General features: G+C 39.9%; 1 protein-coding gene across 3 annotated transcripts; it reads left to right on the top strand.

Annotated features, from left to right (window-relative positions):
• Window positions 1–979: 979 nt before the first annotated feature.
• On the top strand, window positions 980–22,392 carry nlrc5 (NLR family, CARD domain containing 5). 3 transcript variants are annotated; one of them, XM_025056136.1, is made up of 49 exons: window positions 981–1,462; window positions 2,528–2,886; window positions 3,332–3,418; window positions 3,901–3,927; window positions 4,027–4,212; window positions 4,592–4,746; window positions 4,878–5,009; window positions 5,102–5,417; window positions 5,979–6,387; window positions 6,475–6,637; window positions 6,739–6,869; window positions 8,434–8,665; window positions 8,748–8,989; window positions 9,879–9,962; window positions 10,096–10,179; window positions 10,261–10,344; window positions 10,529–10,618; window positions 10,954–11,004; window positions 11,115–11,141; window positions 11,515–11,598; window positions 11,711–11,794; window positions 11,919–12,008; window positions 12,105–12,188; window positions 12,525–12,608; window positions 12,797–12,880; window positions 13,001–13,090; window positions 13,189–13,236; window positions 13,324–13,353; window positions 13,789–13,872; window positions 13,975–14,058; window positions 14,767–14,856; window positions 14,958–15,017; window positions 15,725–15,808; window positions 15,898–15,981; window positions 16,081–16,170; window positions 16,255–16,320; window positions 16,424–16,507; window positions 16,588–16,671; window positions 17,226–17,312; window positions 17,434–17,493; window positions 17,581–17,664; window positions 18,050–18,124; window positions 18,214–18,297; window positions 18,780–18,854; window positions 18,986–19,069; window positions 19,174–19,257; window positions 20,271–20,369; window positions 20,466–20,549; window positions 22,225–22,389. In XM_025056136.1, the coding sequence occupies exons 2-49, from the start codon at window positions 2,544–2,546 to the stop codon at window positions 22,310–22,312; spliced, it is 5,235 nt and encodes a 1,744-aa protein (XP_024911904.1). In that variant the 5' UTR covers window positions 981–1,462; window positions 2,528–2,543; the 3' UTR covers window positions 22,313–22,389. The 3 variants fall into 3 exon arrangements, with proteins under 3 accessions (XP_024911906.1, XP_024911904.1, XP_024911905.1); XM_025056138.1 differs by lacking the exon at window positions 20,466–20,549 and having other exon boundaries at window positions 980–1,462; window positions 22,225–22,392; XM_025056137.1 differs by lacking the exon at window positions 12,525–12,608 and having other exon boundaries at window positions 22,225–22,390.
• The last annotated feature ends 51 nt before the right edge of the window (window positions 22,393–22,443 follow it).

Here is a 22,443-nt window from a genome sequence, read left to right as displayed (position 1 = left end):
GCTTTGGACATTACTGGCAGAAATGCTCCTAAAACTGCAAATTTAATTTATTAATACTTATTTATCGTTATTGTTCTTTCTGTTGTATAGAAAATTGGACCATAATGAAGAGGTCGAATGACAACATTTTCATAGTTGACTCCTTACATTTTCAGGAAAATGGAAATTTGAATGTAAAAATGTCTACATATATTTTCTTGAATCCTTGTATTCAGCACCATTGTCCTGCGTCCTGTACATGTGGCGTTCATCCCTGCACCTGTGTGCCACACAATCTCATGAATCTCAGGAGATTCAGTGTGGACGTGTTCTGCAGAAGTCCAGAATAGAGTTAGAAACCCACCAGTTTGGACCATTAACAACAGCATGTTTAACCTTACCTATATACCTGCATGCTGTTTCTGACATTGTGTTTAATTTATGTGTTGTGTATTAATGATTTCTGAAGACAAATTAGGAGGACACAAGGAAGTTCCAATTACTGAATGTACCAAATTATTCCTCCTTTTGTTTTTTTAATTTAATTTTATTTTGAATGACAAACTGCCCCGCACAAATAACTCACACAAGAAATGACCCCAGTACTGTAGCACGAGGGACTTGATTTGGTTTTAGTTAAACTGATGATTGACAGAATTTTATGAGGTTGTTCTTAGTGATCGAGGCATTATGAAATGACAACTGATACAACTGCAAGATCTTTATTTTTTACTTTACCTCTTACTGCAGACAATTGATTAAATATCAAAATCAGTCAGTAAATAATAAAAAAAATAGTAAATACATACAATACATACAAAAGATCATATGGAATTGAATACCTATTTTTTGATGTAATTTTGTTATTTTTGTGTTTTTAATCGGTAGCCAGTTAAAATATATGAAATATATATATGTATGTCCTTTTTACTAACCAACAGGAAACTTAGTTTAAGGTAAGACGGGACTGAATAAATCCCACTCCACGGAGCTGCACCTAAAATATTTTTCGAATTTTCTCCTAATCAGTGATCTTATTTGAATACTATGCAAATTAAGTTTTAAAGTACAACAGTATTTTGACCATAGCTGTAAGTATAAACACAGTCCGTGCTTGTGCCAAGATGGACGATTTACTGTTTAACTGAGAAACAGGAACCGCGGAGCAGAGGACGGGAGCAACGAGGCGATGAATTTTTTGTTTTATTTGTGTTTGTGCGACTGTGACCGGTCTGATTAATTGTGTCCGTATGACAAAATCATAAAACGTTATTCTTTAAAAAAAAAAAAAAAAACTAATTGAAGATTAGGTGATTCGGCAGAAACCGTGTGGTGCGTTCAGTCACCAGGAAACGCCAAACCGTCGGTTCGTCAAAGTGAAACCGAAAGTTTACTGCTGCCGACCGCCATGCCTTTCTTTTGCTTTTGTTTTATTATAAATGGCACACTGGCTGCATCGTGGTGCAGACTGCCACCATTGTTGGTAAGTACATATTTACGACTACATATTATGAATGATCCTAAGTCTACATGCTTAAAGATCGGGACCTGCAGGATTTACAGATGCGTTAAAGTAGCACCTTAATACAGCAGTCTGCGCCGTTTGTCCTTAAACGACCTCGTCCTGCGGTCATAAAATTTTCCCTGCACGGCATGTATACACAGATGTACACACACAAATAAGACAAGGTAAGCCACCGTTTAGGCAAACTATGAGCGCAAAACACATGGATAAAATCAGTGTAAAGGTGTCCCTGTTTGTTAATGATAAAATATCATAATATGATCGAAATATCCGAATATAAATACGGTTAGAAGAGATGAAAAGTTTGTTGCTAAATTATTTTCTTTCGGCTTTGTTTCTTTTTTCAGGGGTTGCCACAGCGAATCATTGATTTCCATCTCTCGCAAGTTTGTTGCTAAACTAATCTTTTTTAACTATATTTGCTATTGTAGCAGTGTAGCCCTGACACTTCTGTTGAAAAAACTTTACACTAAAAAGTATAAAATGATTGTTATCTAATTTCCTTTTATGGAACTAGCTTTTGGTTTCGCAGATGTCAGAAGTCATTGGGAAACATAAACGTGAGTTCTTTATAATCTTCTTAGTAGTGAGCATTAAAAAATCACCTTGTTACCGGACCAGAATGTCCATATGGGCTTCAGTTTGATGTACGATTTCATATGTGTCAAACTCAAGGCTCGCAGGCCAAATGTAGCCCGCTAACTCATTCTGGCCCGCAGAAGCTTAAAAAGTGTTTATATTCCTTATTATAAAGTCCATGCTGTTGAGTTTGTTAACTTGATACATTTTCCATTACACAGAGCAATTGACGATATTTTTAACGTGATTAGATAATAATCAATTGCAGAAACGTGTATTGAGATGTTATACAGAGTAGTTACAGATATTACCGGCCCTTTTAAGGGGAACTGTGGCCCCTGGTGAAAATGAGTTTGATGCCCTTGTACTATATATTGTGTTTAAACTCCATCTGTTATGTTTTCTTTAAATGATTAATGAAAATGGTGTTGACGTGACTTTCAGCTGATGGAGTCTGACCATGGATGAGGAGTTTGACCCCTACAATGAGCATGAGAATGTGAAAACCGTCTTGGCTCAGGAATACGAAGAGCTCTTACATGTCCTGAGCTGTCAGCCCCCAGAGGTTATTATGGAATTGTGCAAGATACTGCCCAATAGGGCTGCATGGACCACTGACCACGGATTAGCGGCCAACACTGGTTTGTCAGCAGCAGAAGTCATAACAGCCATGTTGAAGCATTTACAATCATCGTCAAATGCTAAGGAGTGCTGCAGTTTTCTACAAAGTTTTTGTCTCATCTGTGAGAATATCCCTATGCGCCTGGAATCTAGGCTTATGTCAGCAGCCGGAAACACAAACAGTGAGTACTACTATAAGAAAATATAATATATATATGTAATATATAGAGTCAGTGGCGCTTTGGCCCAGAAACAATGCCTCTGTCATTGGTGTGGAAGCCCACGGTTCACTTTCTGGGCAAGATGCAAATCCCGGTTAGGGCGGTTGGTCCCTTGAGGAGGATGTGAGGATATGAGAACACACCATCTTTGCATCATATCTTCACTTGTTACATGTTTTGTAATCAGCAAACACTACCTTACACACACAAAAAAAACATAGTCAGGTTGCAGAAGTGTATGTGTGGTTTGTTGTTTTTTAATCCAAGACGATTTAGAAAGTGAAAGTAAGGCTTTGTGCGCAGTAAGAAATTAACACAGCAACACAAAATGTACTGCACTTTGAAGTAACTGGTCTGCCTCTACCTAGTATCATTGAAACTTTGACTGTTTCTTTCTCTAATACAGATGAAAGTCCTGGTCCCAGTGCAACGTACAAGGAGTCGTTGTCTTCACCTATTGAAGCACAGCAGCTAAACAAACGCCAACAAATTGGTAGGAGTTCCGCACAGAACTCACAGTTTGCTCTACTTCACTTGTAGTCACATTCATTAACCACCGATTATTTAAAGGAAGATACAGTATCACAAACTATGTTGACCTTTCAGGTTTTAAAGTTTCACCTATTTGGTTGATGTGACATAAAGCATTTCATTTTGTCCCTATAGAATGTGTTGCACTGCTTGGCCCAACAATGTATTTTAAATAATGGCAATGACAAGATAAAAAAAAAATTATATCATCAACCTAAAACTTCATTACGCTCAACTCATCACACAAACTGTTACCTGAAATTTAAAAAAAACTAAGATTAAAAATCTTAATCTTTGCAACAGCACTATGAAACCTTGTTGTCACCAACATTAAGACTTAACAATAAAACAGTCTGTAAAAACAAAAAGGGCAACCACATTGCTATCATTCTGTGTCAATTTGGTATGTTAGCTATGTGTCTTACTGTGGTATTTTTATTACAGAGTTGCCAAGTTACCAAAGCTGTCAGGGTAAGGGTGCAATAATTGGATTTACCTTCAACATTTTTCTCAGTCTCATGAAATCAACTTCATCTGCACAAATGTAAAATGTTGATCTCCACTGTACAGACCACTGGCAGCAATACATTGTTGCTACGAGGAGTTTATTGCAGAGAAGGTGGGATCGGCTGAGGGAGGCACTGGTGAAGGAGATCAACCTGGAAAGTGTTTGGGTGAATCCTAGAACGGGAACCAAAGGCAGGGAAAGACCTGATCAAACTCCTGGACCAGTAGACAGGGGGAGCCGAACACCAGGTTTGTGACACTTCCTTTTTAAATTTAATTAATTTATACATTTTGTGCAACATTTTATTTTTCAATGAAGTTATACAATTCTAAGAAAATAAACATCCATGTCTTATGACTGGGGCTGACAATATTTTTTTAAAACTTATTGTGTAATTAAAATTATAAAATTAAAATGATGTCTAATGACAATTAATCAAAATTAATTATCATTCCTAAATATGACCAAAAAACAACATTTCTGTGCATTGCTGGGACAGAAAGACAAATGTATGGGTTTCACGACTTTTCTTTTTTATCATTGTGTAATCCAATTATTAATATGGAAAAATCCAAACGTCAAATAATTAAAAATTTTTTTTGGGGTTTTTTTTTTCACCACATTCAGAGTCTGATGGGGAGTTCAGATTTTTTGAGTCCAGAGTGACATTGGAAACGTTCCTCCAAGAATGTGCTGGAAAAGTGACCGTCATCGTTGGCCAGGCTGGATCAGGAAAAACTCTTCTCATGTCCCACTTAGGGCAGCAGTGGGCCTGCGGTCTAGTGAGTCGACACAGTTGTACTTCAGATGGATGTGTAGTAAAATGTCCGGTTTACAGTACAGGCTTTTCTCTTGAGTGTTTGACTCTGTATTTGAGTGAAAAAAGAGATTCTCACCGTCGTTAACTGTCTAGGGCCCAATCCCATCATCCTCTCTGTTCGTCCTGCTCGAGTTCCGTCAGCTCAATCTTCTGTCCAGCCCTCGGTCGCTCTCGGAGTTGCTGTTCCACTGCTACCTCCCTCCAGATGATGGCGACTGTGAAAAGGTCTGTATCTTAGTTGTTCATGTCATGAGAAAAATGAAAGTGAAGTAACTATTTTCAAATTCTTATTTTCTTTCTTGTCTTTGTTTGTTCAGAGTGCTATTGTGAATTACCTCTTGGCGAATCCAGGACAAAGCTGTTGGGTTCTGGATGGATACGATGAGTTTTACAGTAAACTCAGCAAACAGGAAGTGAACCGGGATCAGTTAGACCCAGAAACCTCTCTTCCTGTCGCAGACCTGATCACAGCACTTCTGAGCCGTCAGCTTCTCCCAGGATGCACTGTGTTGGTAACCTGTCGCCTCCGTGACGTGGTGGACTTGGAAGCCGTGTCGGATAAAGTCGGGCAGCTGGTGGAATGGGAGCGTCCGGAGATCGAGGAGTATGTGGACAGTTTCTTTGAGGCAAAAGGTGAAGGAAAAAAAAAAGGAATGTCAGTGACACAAAATTAGTTTTTGAACCTGTATTTTTTCAGTATTTTCTCAGTTTTGTTCTGAATGTTACTTATTTGTGCTACTGTGTTATTTTTTTTGTAAAAATACTTTTTAGAACGTGGAACGCTACTAAATATTTGTGATGAAGTTGAGAATGAGGTGGTAGAAGTTGGCAGTGGTCCTGGGGTGAAATACTTTAGTGGAGAGGAAGCTGTGTATTTTATTAAGACGAGTGACGTACAGTCAGTCGCCTGATTCAGTTAGAATCAGACGATCAAACATCCGGTTTAGTATGATAAGGTTGACTCACTGTGACCTGCCCACATCTTTTGTAATGAATCTGTTTCACTGTGAGTCATTAATTCAGTCAGGAACACAGTAGTTTAATAATTTATGTGACCAGAAAGACTTAAGATATACGTATAATAATAATAATAAACTTAAGATATATAATAATAATAATAATAGTGGTAGTCTCTGTCATTGGTGTGAAACCTCGTGGTTCACCTTCTGGGAAATGTCTGTTTGATCTCCACAGGCGACTCAGCGAGCAGAGCACTGGGACCACAGGCTGCAGATCTTCTTCTGTCAGATCAACACCTTCTCGCCATGGCCAGCGTCCCAGTCCTCTGCAACATCTGCTGCATTTGTCTGAAGCATCTTTTAGAGAGAGAGCGAGACCAGAGGGCAAAACAACAATCCAGAGAAGGGGAGACGGAAGGAGAAGCATCCGGATTAGACCCAGAGAATAGAGTCAGAAGAGCAAAGCGTTCAGTAAAAATAAAATCAGAAGGTGACGTCAGTAGACCTGCTAACAGCACAAAACCACCACGCACACGAACCCTGATACCCTCAACCCTGACCCAGGTCTACCTCACTCTGATTTGTGCGTTTCTGAGCCGCGATAAAGAAAAAGAATCAAACGTGGAGAAGAGCAAAACACAAAGGTGAAGACTGTGTTAGAATACACTTAGAAATATTGTGTTGCGGTTGAGCGCTAACTCCTTGTGTTTACCAATTTCCTTCCTGTGCAGTTGTGTCAGTGGCCTCTCCGCTCTGAGTCTGCGTGGATCTGAACTGTCCGAACTCAGTCAACTGGCCTGGAAGGGTTTAGAAGAAAGCAAGATCCTCTTCTTGAAAGAAGATATTGATCCAAAGATTTTGGAGTTTTCAGTCAAGACAGGAATTCTCTCCCAGGTTTTTGGCAATATTTTCTACGTATCTGGTTGTTTCTGTTTCTGTGTGTATGACCAAAAATAGCGACTCTCAGTTAACCAGTTCCTTCCTGTTTCTTCAAGGTGGAGCTCAGGCTCCAGAATGGGAGAGTTGACACCGGCTACTGTTTCATTCATCTGACAATTCAGGAATTTTTAGCCGCACTCAGAATAATGACCAGTAGTGATGTCATCGATGCAGAACTGAGGAATAGGTAAGGAGAAAAAAAAACAGTTTGAGACAAAATAGAGGTCAAAACCACTAAAAACTAATTATTTCCAATTTAGTCATTATAAAATATAATTAACATAAATTCAAAACCACTAAAAACTAATTATTTAAGTCATTATATAAGTCATTATAAAATATAATTAACATAAATATAATATAGTATTATATTTTATATACCCTTCCTTAGTCCATTAACAATACTGCAAAAGAAAAGTATCTATTAAAAACATTTGATATGTTTAAATTTAAACTTTTATTTTTAATTGAAAATTGAAAAACTGTGGAGTGGATGTCCACATTCCTGCCAAACTGTCACCTCTAAAATTCAGACATCAAAGAACATCCTGTATTTCCCTGGACGCTGCAGCCACATTAGGTTTGACCATATTTGACCAGCTCATGGTATAGGCCAGGAATAACTTTTTCCAAAACGCAATACAAGCTGTAAGTTGACTCCTGCGTGTGACATGGGTGACGCCCCCTCCCCGCCCCCCCACTCCCCATAAAAGGAGGTTCAAACATAGCAGTGAGGTTCAGGGGGCAGATGGGATGGGGTGTCAGTGAAAGTGACCCTGGGATGTGACGCAGCATGAAAGGTGTCGTCTGTCACTCTTCTGTCACTCCCATCCTACAGTATAAATACCAGTTTTCACTTGGAGCTAATGCTATTCTGATGCTGCTGCTGCTGCTGCTGCTGCTCCTGCTCCCACCTTATTCATGCTTATGCTTTGCTTTAGTTCAAATGAATCATGGTGCAGGTCCTATTTCATGCCCCAATTTTTTTTATTTGTTTTATATGTAACCTTTACCACAGTGTGACTGAAGTCCAGAGACACAGCTCACATAAAACACAACTGATGTTTGTTTTTATCAGAATAGCTCTGAATTTGGCACTTTTTATCTTTTTATTTTATTTCATTTTGGTTTTTAATAACGTAAATTAATAAAACGTAATTCAACTCGTCACTTTTCCTTTTCGTCCCTTTTCGTCACTTGTTTTAGTCTTAAGTATTTGCCCCACCCCCCTTTTAAACTGTTCTGTAGAGCAGCACTCCCCAACCTTTTTTTGTACCAAGGATCAGTCGGCCAGTATCAGCCAATCATCAATCGTCGTTGAAGCATCATTACATTTTCAAAATAAAACCTCTTTCAGACTTTCTTCTGTTAGTATCAGAGTCTGAATGACCTTTGACCTGCTGTTCTGAAACATTGACATCGATTATCTTTGAATGAAAACAGTAAAGGGATATGACAAATAAATTAGTAAAACTCAAGTACATATTTTCACTGTGTCCCACTTTGGACCATTTCCAAAGGAACTAGGGTCCATCACCAGTCCCCTGACCGGGGGTTGGGGCCCCCTGCTGTAGAGAATTCCTGTTGAGCAATTTTGCACCAATAAACAGAATATGCATTTGTTGACGTCTGTTAAAATGTGTGTGAAACAGAGACAGCAATGATAAAAAATTCAAAATAAATTCACAGTTTACACAGTTACCGTCTGATTCACAACACAAACACAGGATTTGGTTTGTGTTTTCCATCAGAGTGGGTCTGAAAACCCGCTGGACGACCAGGTCGGACCAGAGGACGGTCTTCACTGACTCCCTGCACCTGTTTTTATGCGGCCTGGCATCAAAAGACTGCACCGCGGCCTTAGTGGACCTAGCCCAAGGTTCTGGTCGAGCAGGAGTCCAAAACTGGGTCCTACAACGACAAGCACTTGTTCTGAAACTACTGAAAAACCTTTGCAGCAACAACACTTTGACTGGACCCAAGGTAGAATCAACAAAAGTCGGAACTTTTCTTTTTACAGTTCTCCCGTTGTGTCCTCTGATCCTGTCCTGCTGCACACCCACAGATACTGGACCTCTGCCACTGTATCCAAGAGAGCCAGGACCAGAAACTGGCCAGCACAGTTCTTGGTACCAGGTCCAGCGTGGAGCTGCGTAACATCCGTCTGTCTCCCAAAGACATCAACGCTCTGGCTTTTGCAGTGAACTCTGTGGGAGAGAAAGGCGTAGGGTTGGATTTCGGATCGTGCTCCATGGAGCTGGAGTGTTTGGATTTACTGCAGAGGTGTCGGTACCTGCAGCACCTGAGGTACGTTGACTCCGCTACAGAGCGTCAGAGGTTTTATAAGTTGAAATGCTCTTGTTTTGACAATGAATTTTAACATTGTGACAGTTGGTACAGTTCTTTAGGAACAATACAAATGCCTAGTTTCCAAAACTGTAACGGTAAAGACATCATACTCGTCAATTCTAAAATGGCGTCCATTTTTATAGAACTGCACACATACGTACTGTTCCATCAGTTCTAAGTACTTTAGTTGTTAGAGAATCTGGAAACGTGGAGGATCGGTTGCACAGAGAGAAACGACCTTTGACACCTAACAGCTGATTGGCCACCTGTTCCCCAGTGTGTTGAACTGACGGGATGTGTATGTTTGATCTCATGGACCACCAGGAGACCATCGGAAAAGTTCAAACATACAACGTACCGGGCATTTTTGTCAAATGAAGACCACACCCATTTGTTACGATCTCTGAAACAAACACCAGCTCTTGTGCTTTGGTTTTTTTATACAATAAGGAAATGACATGCAAATGACCAACTCTTCACATGACACCAGTCGGTGAGAACAGCACAACAAAGGTGGTGACGGTTGATAACCATCACATGACGTCTATTTGTACAAACAGTCACTGAGTCAGAATCCATGCAGATCAGTAACAAAGTGAGGAACTCAAATCCTTCATCAGCAGATGAAGTTTATGGCTAGACTAGAGTCATAATACTCACAGCTAATCTCTGCATCAGTGATGGATTATGGTTAGGAATTTCTACTGCGTGGCTTAATTTCCCATGATATTGTAAAACATTTTAACTAAAAAAATTGGTGATTTTGGTTAAGGACTGGCTTTAAAACATGAGTTCTTTTCACCTGATGTTACAACGATTTTTTTTTTCATTCTTTTTGTGCCTTCAGCTTCAGGAGTCGCAGATATGACGACAGGTTTGCCGAGAAGTTGTCCTCCATACTGCCTAATCTCCCTGCCCTGAGAAAACTTGAGTAAGAATGAATTTGGTCGTTTGTGGTTCTACTTCACACACAAACGGCTACTTCTTCACTACTGTGTACTCTTTATAAAACTCTATAAAAGTGAGGTTTTTAACTGTGTTTTCACTGCTCCTTTTCCCCAAAGCTTTTGTGGAGCCAGTCTGACCTCCGCAGGAGCGGCCAGTTTGGCTTCTGCTTTGGAGAAGTGTCTTCACATCACCGACGTCAAGTGTGTCCTCTGTCTCTGCTGGGCAAAAGTTGTTCGGTTGCCCTTTCTAAAATCTGACGCTGTTTTTTTCTCCTCTCAAAGTGTGAGCGACAACAGTCTGAGGGACGACGGGATCAGAGTCATCGCTGACGTCTTTGACAAACTACCGGGACTGATGTCTGTAAAGTGAGGAGTTTGTGTAAATCCTGCAGGACTCGCTGTTCTCTCTGATTCACTCTCTCTAAATTCAAAGCCTCTTGGTGTAAATTTCATGAGCAACTTCAGATCATTTCACAAGATCTGGACCTGAGTTTGATCTTATCTCTGGCTCTGATGTGATCTTTGATCTTTGTGGGTTTTTTTCTGTCAGGTTGAGTCGGAACAACAGCTCCTTGAAAACGCTGAACTTCCTCATTGGGAAAATGTCCTCGTGCTCGAACGTCCAGGATATTCACGCAGAGTACGCTCACACACGTACACAGATGACGATGGTTACCAAACATGTTTTTGTTGTTGTTGTAGACAGGCTAATGTCGAGCCATTGCCTCAAATGTCCAATAAGGCTGCAGGTTCAATACCAGCTAGACCTACACTTTTCAGACCACCCCTGTAGTGAAGGGAGTGAAGCCAAAAGTGATTTCTAGACATTTAATTTACAAATCAGGAATTAAGTCGTTTCTTTCTACTGGTAAAAAATAAAGACATTTTTATATTGTTCCTTCCAATGGCTTCCTGGCCCTTGGGGGGGAGCATCCTCCATTTTCAGAACCACTAACATTTTTTTTTTGTTTACAGTGCAGTCAAAGAATTGACAGTAAGATTCTGCCCAAAGTCAAATAATGACAGGTGAGTTTCCATGGTCAAAACAAACCAAACAAAAAAAAAACTATCACACAATAACATTTTCAATCAAATCATTATTTTTCTCTCTTTTGTTTTTGTTTTTCTTTGCACAGCCATCAGAACACTGAACCAACGGTCAGGTGAGAAAATGAAACAACTTTTTTATCTTGTTAATGACTTACCAAAATGTCATGAAGGTGTCGAACCAGGTTCCTTCAGGAACTTTGCTCCTTTATTCATGGTAAATCATAAATGTTACCAATTTGTGCCAGAGGGACTGAAGGTTTTATTCAGACTCTAGTGAGACCTGCTATGATTAAAGGCCACTTTTATTTGTTCTGGACTAAGACAATGAAAAAGTGAAAATTTTGGGTTTAAATGTGGGGTCCTCTCCTGGGCTAAATCCTGAAAGGATCAGTACAAAAATATAAATTATCATGAAGAAAAGCGCTTCATTTTCTTCACCAGTCATATTTATATCTTTTTTTTTATCTTCAACATGTTTTCCTCCAGCTTATTAAACCAAAAATGGAGCAAGACTGAGATGCAAAACATTGCCCAGTCATTGGTGCGTTGCTCCACCTTATCCGTCCTGGAGTGAGTACAGCTACACACACCTACATACTACACAGTTAAAGGAAACATTTTACTTTTAAAACTCTTTGATTTATTCTATATCTTATGTTTGTTACTGTTTGTTCCGTCTCAGTTTGTCTGGTGGCTCCTGGACTGTGGAAATCCTGGAGACGCTGACACGGTTTCTGCCAAAGTTCAGCGTCAGCAACAAGATCATGTGAGCGACAACAAGATCACGCCCCAAACTGTGACTGAATAGGAACTGATCAAGTTTTATTTTTTCAACATTGGTTCATACAGAAAAGTCAAAAAAGTTCTTCTGGGTTTTTTTTTCCCCTCAGGCTGAATGACAGCTGTCCCTCCGTGGACGGCCTCATAGTTCTGACCACTCTGCTGTCCAAATGTCCAGCAGTGAAGGAGCTTCATATCAGGTACAACACCCAGTCACAGATATCAGATAACAGTTCACACCCTAACACACTGTTGTTGTTTGTTTTCACTTCCTTTGTTGTGTTTATGTTTCAAAGACTGAAGTCTGGTCTAGACCCTGCCCAGGTGACTGTCGTGTTCCCTGGAGGAAGCAGGAAACCTGCAGAGACCAGAACACTCTGGTACGGTTTGAATATCTCACCAAGTACTGGAACCTGTTTTTAACTATTTCAATTGCATTGACCTTTGGAGCCTTTTTTATGACAGTAATTGTTAGTGTCTCAAAAAGAAGTGATAAAGGTTTATGTGAAAGTTTTCATATTATAGGTATATTTTATTATAAATACAATGCTATTTTTTTATATTATAGGTATATTTTATTATAAATAATATTATATATTTATGTATTTATATTTTATTTAAATGCTTGTCTATTGATGGCAATCAATAAACTTGCCCAGTAAAGCTGATTCTAGTTCTGATTCTGATGATGATGACTTTGTTGGTACGTCTGTCAGTCTCAGTGGCTGTGGGTTGCAGCACACACACCTGGAGCGGCTGTGGAAGAGTCTGGGGAAATCCTGTGATGTCACCGAGTTGGAGTAAGACTTACAAAAAGACACGTGGATCTGTATCTGCACCAGAGACAGACCAGGGTTCCCTTTACATTCACTGTCACTGTCAGCTACTTTTATCTCACACTATTTGCATCTGTGTTTAATGTGAGAGGATGTTGGATGATGTCATGTTGATGTTTCATGACCAGCTCAACTGTTGTCTCTATTGTCAGTTTGTCCAGCAACTGTTTGAGAAACAGAGGTCTGCAGATGTTGCTGGATGTTCTGCCTCGTCTCAGCAACATCCAAGAAATCAAGTAAGACTCACCTCATTGGCTCACTCACCTGCTTTTGTGTGATTATGTTATGATCATGTGTCTGAACCCGTTTCCCTTGTTTGGCCTGTGGCCTTGTGCTGTTGTGTGTTTGTTTTTCAGTGTCAGTAACAATGGGATTGACATGGAGGGCGTGGCAGCGTTGGCCCAAACTCTGAGCTCGTACGTCAGTTTGAGTGAAGTTGACATCAGGTAGATGGATGAGGTCGGAGCGGTGGTCGTCTGTCGGTGTGGGTGTGGTCAGTGTGCAACAGAAACAGAAACTTTAACTGTGACTGTTGATGTTACAGTGATGAAGGCGGGAAGCAGGTGATGATGAAGTTCCGCTCCGACAGAAGGTAGAAAAACCGCACGTTGAATAAATAAACAGCCTGTTGGTATTTCTCTGACTCGAAGCTAACTCTGGAGTTTTGTTTTACTTTCAGTGATGACAAACAGAAACTCAAGCTGTTCAGGTGAAACGACGGCAAAATGTTGTGTGTGTGTGTGTGTGTGTGTGTGTGTGTCAGTCAACATTTTACAAATCCAGAGTTGTTCCATTAACATTATCCTTATTTTTCTGTCAGAACACTGAGGTCTTTTCCCCAGTTTAGTGGTATACGGTAATATTGATGCTAACTTTACTCTGTCCTCTGTGAGAAAAATCTGTTGTTACAAAATGATGAAGCAATATATGGACATAATAAGATGAGTAGATATTTCTAGAAATAAAAAAATGACACCACAGAGGAAACCAGCAAAATCACTCGTGCTGTAACATGCATGCTGCAAAGCATTATGGGAACCCCTCCATCTCCAAATTCTGGAGGAAGGTTAAAGTCTTTTATGCGATTGATTGACAGCGCCCCTGGTTAGACCCATGACATCAAAGCTTATGGTTGTGGTTGCAGGATAACCCACAGCAGCCTCCGCCCCTCTGATGTAACCACACTCTGCAGGAAGTTGGCCTCCTGCAGGTCTGAACTGGAGCTGCAGTGAGTGTCGCTGTGTTTTAAATATCAGTTGTATTTGATCTTGTAATATTTCAAGAAGTGCTTCACACGTGGACACTCGTGTCCTTTTCTCTGTGCCGTCAGTTTGTCTCGCTGTTCGTTGAAGGATGCAGCCGTCAAGAGTCTCCTCCGGATGATTCCTAAGATGACGTCGCTGCAGAGGATCGAGTAAGACACACTGTTGTATTTGTTTATACCAGGAGTGTCAAACACACGGCCCGTGGCCCAAAACTGGCCCGCCCGGGGGTTTAGTACGGCCCGCTCTGTGAATGTTAAAAGTGAAAAAAATGCACCAACACTGCATGGTAGTGATGTTTTGTCAAATATTTCATTAGATATCCTTTTTTTTCTAATATATTTGTACATTTGCATGAAAACAACGGGGAAAAACATGGAATTGTTGTTGTTATTTATAGGTCATTATGTTATGGTTGTACTGGTCCAGCCCACTTCATATCTAATCAGGCTGTATGTGGGCCATGAACCAAAATGAATTTGACACCCCTGGTTTCTATTTTCACTGTTTACTCAGTTAATCAGCCATTCATTTCTTTCCTTTCTTTCTTTTTTTTTACTTTCAATTTTCCTCCCTTCAATACTGTGCATTTCTCTTAAATTGTAAAACTTCATTTTCAACACGGATTATTTTTTAATTTAAATTAACTTTTAAACAACTTATATGATACTTTATTGCAGATTATTGATAAATAATGATGGATTTTATCAACAAGTCTTATCTGTTTTTTTAACCTACAAAAGTAAATTAGACATCAATAAATCTGTAGCTCAGGAAACATTTTATCCTAAAAAACCTCTTTGATTTCTATCAAAAATGTTCTGTTTTTATTTAATAAAAATCGACCATTTTCTGTGCAGTATCAGCAACAGCGTCTCATCACCGTCTGAGGCCCTGACCTTTGTCAGCTGTTTAAAGATCTGTCATCGCATCTCATCTGTGGAGCTCAGGTATAATATGAATTCAGTGACCGTTCTTCTCCTGATCTGATGAATACTGAGAAAAAAAAGAAGTAGTCCATTGATTTCTTATTTTTGGAATACTTCTTCAGGCCTGGAGGTGAATGCTCCATCATCTTGAAACCAGTGAAGGCAGAACAAACCAGCTGCAGGTTTGTGGAGTAAAAATGTTTTCTTGGTTAGTCATTTGTCCCCTCTCGTTCTTTTGACTTCCTGTCTCTCAGTGTGACGTGTCACGGCAGCACACCTACATTTTCTCTTGCCAAGATCATTTACTGTGTGTGTAGTGAATAGACAAGTATATTTGTTTCAGTTTTATACTGAAAACAGTTAGCACTATTGTTGGCCGTCCAACCAGTGATTATCTGCTGATTCAGGTCATGTTATTACTGGAATTTACAGGAAGAGTTTTCATTTTAAAAACTACAAACAATAACTGACGGTAGCTTTAATATATATTTTTTTTTTTTTCAAAAAAGGAGATTAGATTTGGTTTACACCTTTTCCTTACAACACATCTTGATAAGATAAGAAGTGATTTCACTTCTATATTTGGACATACAACAACAGTAACCATGAATGGCCTATTGTTCCTCCACTCACCAACAGTTACAAACTTCCTGGAGTCTTTTAGGCTCCACTGTCTGCTCTTTTCACAGTGTTCAACCTCAAATATTTGTGTGAAAAGGTAGTTCTGGGAAAATACGTATTGAATCCTTAAAGTAGTGTAATGTTGAGACATAAAATGTTTTCATTTTCTGTCTGTTTTCTATAAATTTGTAAACTGTTGTAAATGTCTTTGTCTTCCGTGTGTTACGTCAAATCTCTCACACCGCATCTTTCTTTCTGCCTGTGACAGTTTTACTCAGTTTCACCTGAACGAAGACAACGTGAAGGAACTGACTGAGATCCTGCAGCAGGGTCCGCAGCTCTCTTATTTGGAGTATGTGCAGTACAGCGTTTACACAGTACTTTCTTACTGAACAGTTTACATCGATCACGATAACGACCAACTCTGTTTCTTTTCACCAGTTTGTCAAATAATCAACTTGGGGACGAAGAAGTAAAGTGTGTCATGGATTCACTGCCGAGGCTCAACATCAGCTGCTTCGTCAAGTGAGATGAAAGAGCTGACACTTTTCTGTTTCTTAACAAAATATTCTCACAATAATTGCTTCTTATTTTTATTCTTATTTATCACCTCCATGTGGTCAGTCTGAGCAACAACAGGCTGACCCAGCAGGGACTGTTGGACGTGGTACAAACAATGTGCACCTACGAAAACATCTCCAGTGTGGAAATCAGGTGAGTCAGTTTAAGAGTCGAGAGAAATCTCTATGCAGATGACGTGTCGATTTACCTCTGTCTCCGTGTGTCTCCTCCTTGTAGTATTGAAGAGGAGGCCAGGTGTCTCCTCTTGTTCTGTCAACAGAATGTTTGTGAGAAGACTCTGAGGTGAGACCAGACTCTACAGATAATTAATATTTAGTGTCATATTCTGAAAATGAACGTCAAACAAACTTCCAAATGTCCATGTGCTCATGTTCTCTCCCATCAGCATTAAGGAAAGCAGTTTGAGAAGCGAACATCTGACCAGATTGTCAGAGATCGTGTCCCACTGTCCCTCACTGACAACACTTGAGTAAGAACTGTGCACATTCACTTCATTCACTTCGGGAATGTTACTGTAGATTCACTGTCATTTATTGATGTGAATTTCAGATTAAAAAACAATTCACTGCAGCCAGAGTGGATCGAAGACCTCATGGAAGAGTTGACTGTTGGTCCGAGAGGATGTCGCGTCAGGTGAGTTCTGAACTCAAAGTCCACCAAACACCTTCACAAAACAGCTGGTAAAGACGTGTCACAATGACGTGAGGTTAGGGATGTCCGATAATATCGGCCAACCGATATTAGCATAATTATGTCAAAAAAAAATTGTTTTCGTTTTTTTTTTTTTTCTTTTTCCAATAATGAAATCCCGCCCTCACATTGCCTGGGTTTTGCCAAATGACGTGTGCCCTCAAAATAGTTTTGGGGGAAAAAACGGCTGCATGTTGTTGAAAGCCACTAGATGGCAGCATTGCAGCTCATTTTATTAATTTATTAATTTTTTACGCCCTTCAACCTGAAGCAGGTCATGAAGTAGGCCGAGGTAAGAATGTTCAGGCTTTTATATGCCCACAAGGATATTTTAAAATAATTCTGTCTGCCCACAGGAAACGTCACCGTGGACTGGTAGATAGACAGGCCTGACAGTTGGTGTTGGTGTTGTTTTTGTTGTGTCTCTAACAGGTGACAGAACTGGGTCATACTGTAGGAAAGTCCAAACTTTAACCTACCTTGTTTTTCTCCGTCAGTATTCAGGAGAGTTGGATGAGAGCTGGTGAAGCCGTCAGTCTGCTGTGTCGCTGTCTGGAGCTCAGCAGCAACATCCAGAAGATCAGGTGAGATACCCAGATAAACACAACCAACAACAGATATACACAGGAATGGATGAAAACACACAGAAACTATATATTAATATGAGGAGACTACAATGAAATTCTGATTTATTTATTTTTAAAGGGTGAACCAGTCTGTACTGGAGCTGTGTCTGATGAAACCTTCGGGACTGACTTCATTCAGGTAACAAATGTAAAGTTTTAATAATAATAATAATAAGTCAAACAACACTGGACATCTGTTCTCACTCAAGCCCTGTCTGTTCTACAGCCTTGTGGACTGTGCTCTTGAGCAACACCATCTGTCTCCTCTGATCGCCGTCCTCCAGAGATGCCTTTCACTGACTGCTTTGGAGTGAGGACCTTCTATCTTAACTTTAAAGCCCCTCAGAGCTGGGGGGGGGGCAGCAGCAGGTGTCAGTGGGCTTTCTTAGAAGCACTGTTACCTCTGTACAAACAAAGTTAGAAAAGAGTTTTTTTTTTAATTTATACTAATAACAAACTTTTTTTCTCACATGAACAGGGTGTAATTCAGATAATGTTTTTTTACCTAAACAGTAAAACAAGCAACAAACGGCACTGAACAACAATGAGAAATATTTTTTTTACCTAAACGGCACTGAACAACAATGAGAAATACACACTGTAATCCCACATCTATATTTTAACTATCTTAATTCAACACTGGTTCCGTCACCTTCATACAGAAAGACATTGACAGGTCTTGTTTTTCTGAACAGATTCTCCAACAACACCGTGGGAACAGAAGGAGTTCCGTGTCTTCTGTCTCTGTTCCCACAACTCACCTCTGTCAGGTTTGTGCTTCTGGTCAAATACTACATTTAAACTTTACTGTGTGTTAAGGACCTGTGGCATGTGAAGCCTCTGCTCTGCTCTTTAACAGCATTGTTTCCAACAAGCACTCCTCTGCTGTGGTGGAGGCGCTCCCTGAGACTCTGCTGCGGTCGCTGACTCTCCAGCACTTGAAGTGAGCAGAACACACACACACACACATCTGACACAGACACATACACACATATATGTTGAATCCTGTTTAAGGAAATCATGCATTTTATTCTATTTCCTAAGATTCCAGTTCAATCAGCTTTAGCCTGTTTTAGTTTTCATCAGTCTGTGATTGATTCATCGTTGAGAATGAACTCTGGGCTTATATTACAATTTATTCCTTAAAATACAGTTTATTACGTCTGTATAATATCATTGCACTGTATAATAAAAACCATACAGAGTTATTTGGCTTCTATTAAGTTGAGCTTTTCTCCTAAAAATGTTAATATTTTTAATCAAGGCAAGAATTATGTTTTGATAGAATTTATTTTAACAAACTTCAGAATAGGAAAACAAAACAACATCAAGTTTAAAGTATTACTACCTCCCCTTGTCTTCTCCTTCTTGTATTTTTTTATATATTTTTTTTTGTATAATATTTTTTTCTTCTCTGCTCCGCAGTCTCTCAGGTCATGTGATTGGCGATGCTGCAGCTCAGAAACTAACCGCTGTGTTGCCACGTTTACGTTCACTCAAGTGAGTGATAATAACGTCAACTCCAAAAAACATCTTTGATCATCTGATGCGTTGTACAAACCTGTGCTGATATAAACATTTAATTTCTTCTTCTTCCTCCTCTTCTTCTTCTTCTTCTTCTTCTCGTCCAGTCTATCTCACTGTTCGTGGTCTGCAGCTGGAGGTCTGCAGCTGCTCTCAGCCCTGACAGACTGTGTTAGTCTGGAAGAACTTTGGTAAAAGAGAGAAATCCAACAGTCTGTTCAAAAATAAAGTGTGTTTTGTTTTTTAATGGTATTTCTGTTTTTCTCCGTCTACTTTTTCCACCGTACGCCTACAGTCTGGACTCTGTGCAGCTGGACGAAGACGGACTGATGTGTCTGTCACATGTACTGAGGAGTTTCAGCTGCGTTCGAAGTCTTAGGTAATGGACAAAGTCTGCAGTAACCGCCTGAAAAAATAAATAACAATAAAAATTCACAAATTAGTTGTGAATATTCTACACATTTTATAGATGTATAATAATAAAAATATCAGAAAAGGAAGTAGTCACTGAAAATATATTTTATAAAATATTTAATTTATTTGAAGGCCAGTTTAAATAAACATCAATCTGGTTCTAGGTATTTATTGCCCGTGTGTTATTTAAATAAACATATAATACGTGTATGGTATGTTTTTAATTCATACTTTTTCTAGAGGGAAAATAGATAATACAAACAGAGGGCCCCATCACTGAAGATCAGCTCACCACCATACACTTCTAGTGACTCCTTCTAAATAGGTTAAACTAAAATGAGAGAAAACTAAAAAAAAAAGTCTTTAAAAAATTGTATTTTATTGGACAAAGGATATTCGTATATCAGATTTTTTTTTAAATTTTTAAATATCTTGGTAAATATCCGGTTCTAGGTATTTATTGCCCGTGTGTTGTCGCCCTGCTCAGTTACTGCATCAACACTCAATCATATAAGTGCTGACACTTGTTTATTTTAGCACATGTCTCCCAGCTGTAATCATGAGATCTATTTTACGATTAGCATTTACTCACAGATCCACCGACTCACTCTTCACATTGCTGCTTATCATACCAGAGGGTCATTAGCTCCATCGGATAAAATTCATATGATCTGATACCACCTCGCTCCCCCCTCCCTTCTGTCTGCCCCCTCGCTCCTCCGCAGCAAAAAACGCAGACATTTCCTGACCGTGGTCTGCTAAGCTGTTAAATTGTTGGTCACCGAAGTAACAGGACGCACAGAAGACAAAATGTTAACGCTGTTTTCACAGCACACGGAGGTTGTTTGAAATCCTAATCACATGTCCTGGTGATTCAGAGTTTTGACATGAAGCCCAGGCTGCATGTTTAGAATTCATCTGCACCTTCCATATTGGATCATGTGCTAATATGTGTGTGTGTGTGTGTGTGTTTGACAGGCTGAACGAGATCGTTACATCGGTGGGAACATCTGACATCCAGACTGTGTTGGATCTTCTTACATCTATGGAAGATCTGACTCATGTGGAGGAGTTAGAGTGAGTGTTTTACTCCGTTGTACTTTGGTACGTGTTTGTATTCTGTTTGAGCTGCTGTTGTGTGTAATACGGTACGTGGTCGTCGTCGGTCGTTAGGTTGAACAGCTGGAGGATGTCAGACGGAGGTGTGGAGCAGCTGAACAGGCTCCTCCCCCACTGGGGGCGGCTCAGGAAAATCAGGTAGGAAGGAAATTGACTTTAAAGTGCTGACAGCAATGTTGTCTGGGATTAGGTCACATTCATTACTGTGGTTAGTAGTTTACTACCCCCCCCCCCTCTGCCCCACCAACAAGGACTAAAAATAAGTCAGAACACATTAGTAGATATTCAGTGACCGTCGGTTTCATTCGTCCGTTCTTTAGAACTCCATCCTTTTGATAAAGGTTGTTACATTTATGCCTTTAGAAGTCGCTTATATCCAAGAGGAGGACCACCAATAAGGCATGTGGTTCCTCTGGGAATTGAACCCAGTCCTCTCTGCTTCCTAGGCAGGTGTGTGGTAGCCACTACACTGTGGAACACACATTAATTTCAAACTTTTCTACAAACTAAACATTTGATTCTAATTACATGATCAGGAATAAAGTAAAGCTAATTAAAACGCCCTCTGGTGGATTATGCTGTTACTATTTCAGCCCATCTGACCTTGTGGTTTTATTTTTTATTCATTTAACTATTCACAACTATTCACACTGACGTTTACACCTAGGGTCAATTTAATGAGAACAGCCTAATTCCTTCACTGTTAGATACAACTGTTATCCAAACACATCACATCAACACATTCAGAACTGTTGTTTCAAACAGAATAGGTAACACTGAGAACCAACAGCAGTAACATAAGCTGCTTCATGAGCATAATCTGAAACTAAATCCTATGAAAATGCAACTGAACAAAGGACAGGACATCACAAATGAGTGCAAATTTCCGACTGTGTCACAAACAGGAAATTAGGTTCACATGCCTTACCCACCACCACCCACCACAACCACCGGACCTGTCTGCCCTATTAGGGGTTTTCCCCCCGCGTTAGGAATCTCTGTTATGCTTTAAGCGCGCTGTCCACATCGTCCACCCTGTTTCATGGTTTTAATCTAAAATTATTGACATACAAATAATCATATGACATGATCCCTCTAATGATGGCTGATTTTTAAAAATATTTTATTTGACATTGACGATGACTGTTGGTCATTTAGAGCAGCGTTTAGTTGGTTCCATAAATCACCTTCTTGCCCTCTGCTTGATCCTCTGTTGGTGTCTAATGAAAGTCATTCAAAGCACACAGACTATTTTTATTGGGCGGAGGCCAAACATCCTCCACAGTCACCACCTGTTCCCATAATGCAACAGGTTCTTCCTCTCCCAGATTTAGAGTGACAAGCACAAAAGGTCAGTGAGGAAGAGTGTCTGGGCGGGATTAGCACCCATGCCTCACTTCAGGGCCTGTCATTGGAGCCGTCCGTTGGTGCTGACCGCAGAGTGTCAGTAGGACATGGAGGTTGTCAGGTGGTTGTAGAACAGGGGTGCCAAACATACGGCTCGTCGGCCAAAACCGGCCCGCTTGGTGTTTCAATCTGGCCCGCTTGATGAATTTTTGAAAACGAAATAATACACAAACACTTCCTGTTCAGGAAATGTTTTGTAGAATTATATTTCACTAAATATGAAGATTTATATAATGTACTTTTATGACTGTACGCGTCCAGCCCACCCCTAAAACCAAAATGATTTTGACACCCCCCTGCTGTAGAGGTGAAGGAGCTGCGATGCTAAAAGAATTAACTGGACTCTCACGTCAATTTTATTTTATTTTATTTCTCTTTGACTTGATTGTTCTTGTTCCTCTTTCAGGCTCTCGCAGAACCTTATTTGTGACCAATCAGGTGACAGGCTGCTCCAGGCCTTAAACAACTGTGTTCATCTGGAGGAACTACAGTAAGACAGCGTCTCAACACGTCTTTGTCTCTGTTATATTACAGAGTATCGTTTGTTGAACATATGTTTTGGTTGAAACGGGTTTCGTTAACTCTCCGTCATCAGTTCTTTGTTTCTGTGCTGTCGTCCAGTCTC

This window comes from Cynoglossus semilaevis, chromosome 6 (assembly GCF_000523025.1).
Source record: "Cynoglossus semilaevis isolate Cse_v1.0 chromosome 6, Cse_v1.0, whole genome shotgun sequence".
NCBI classification, from domain to species: Eukaryota; Metazoa; Chordata; class Actinopteri; order Pleuronectiformes; family Cynoglossidae; genus Cynoglossus; species Cynoglossus semilaevis.
This window is presented reverse-complemented; position numbering and strand designations above follow the sequence as displayed.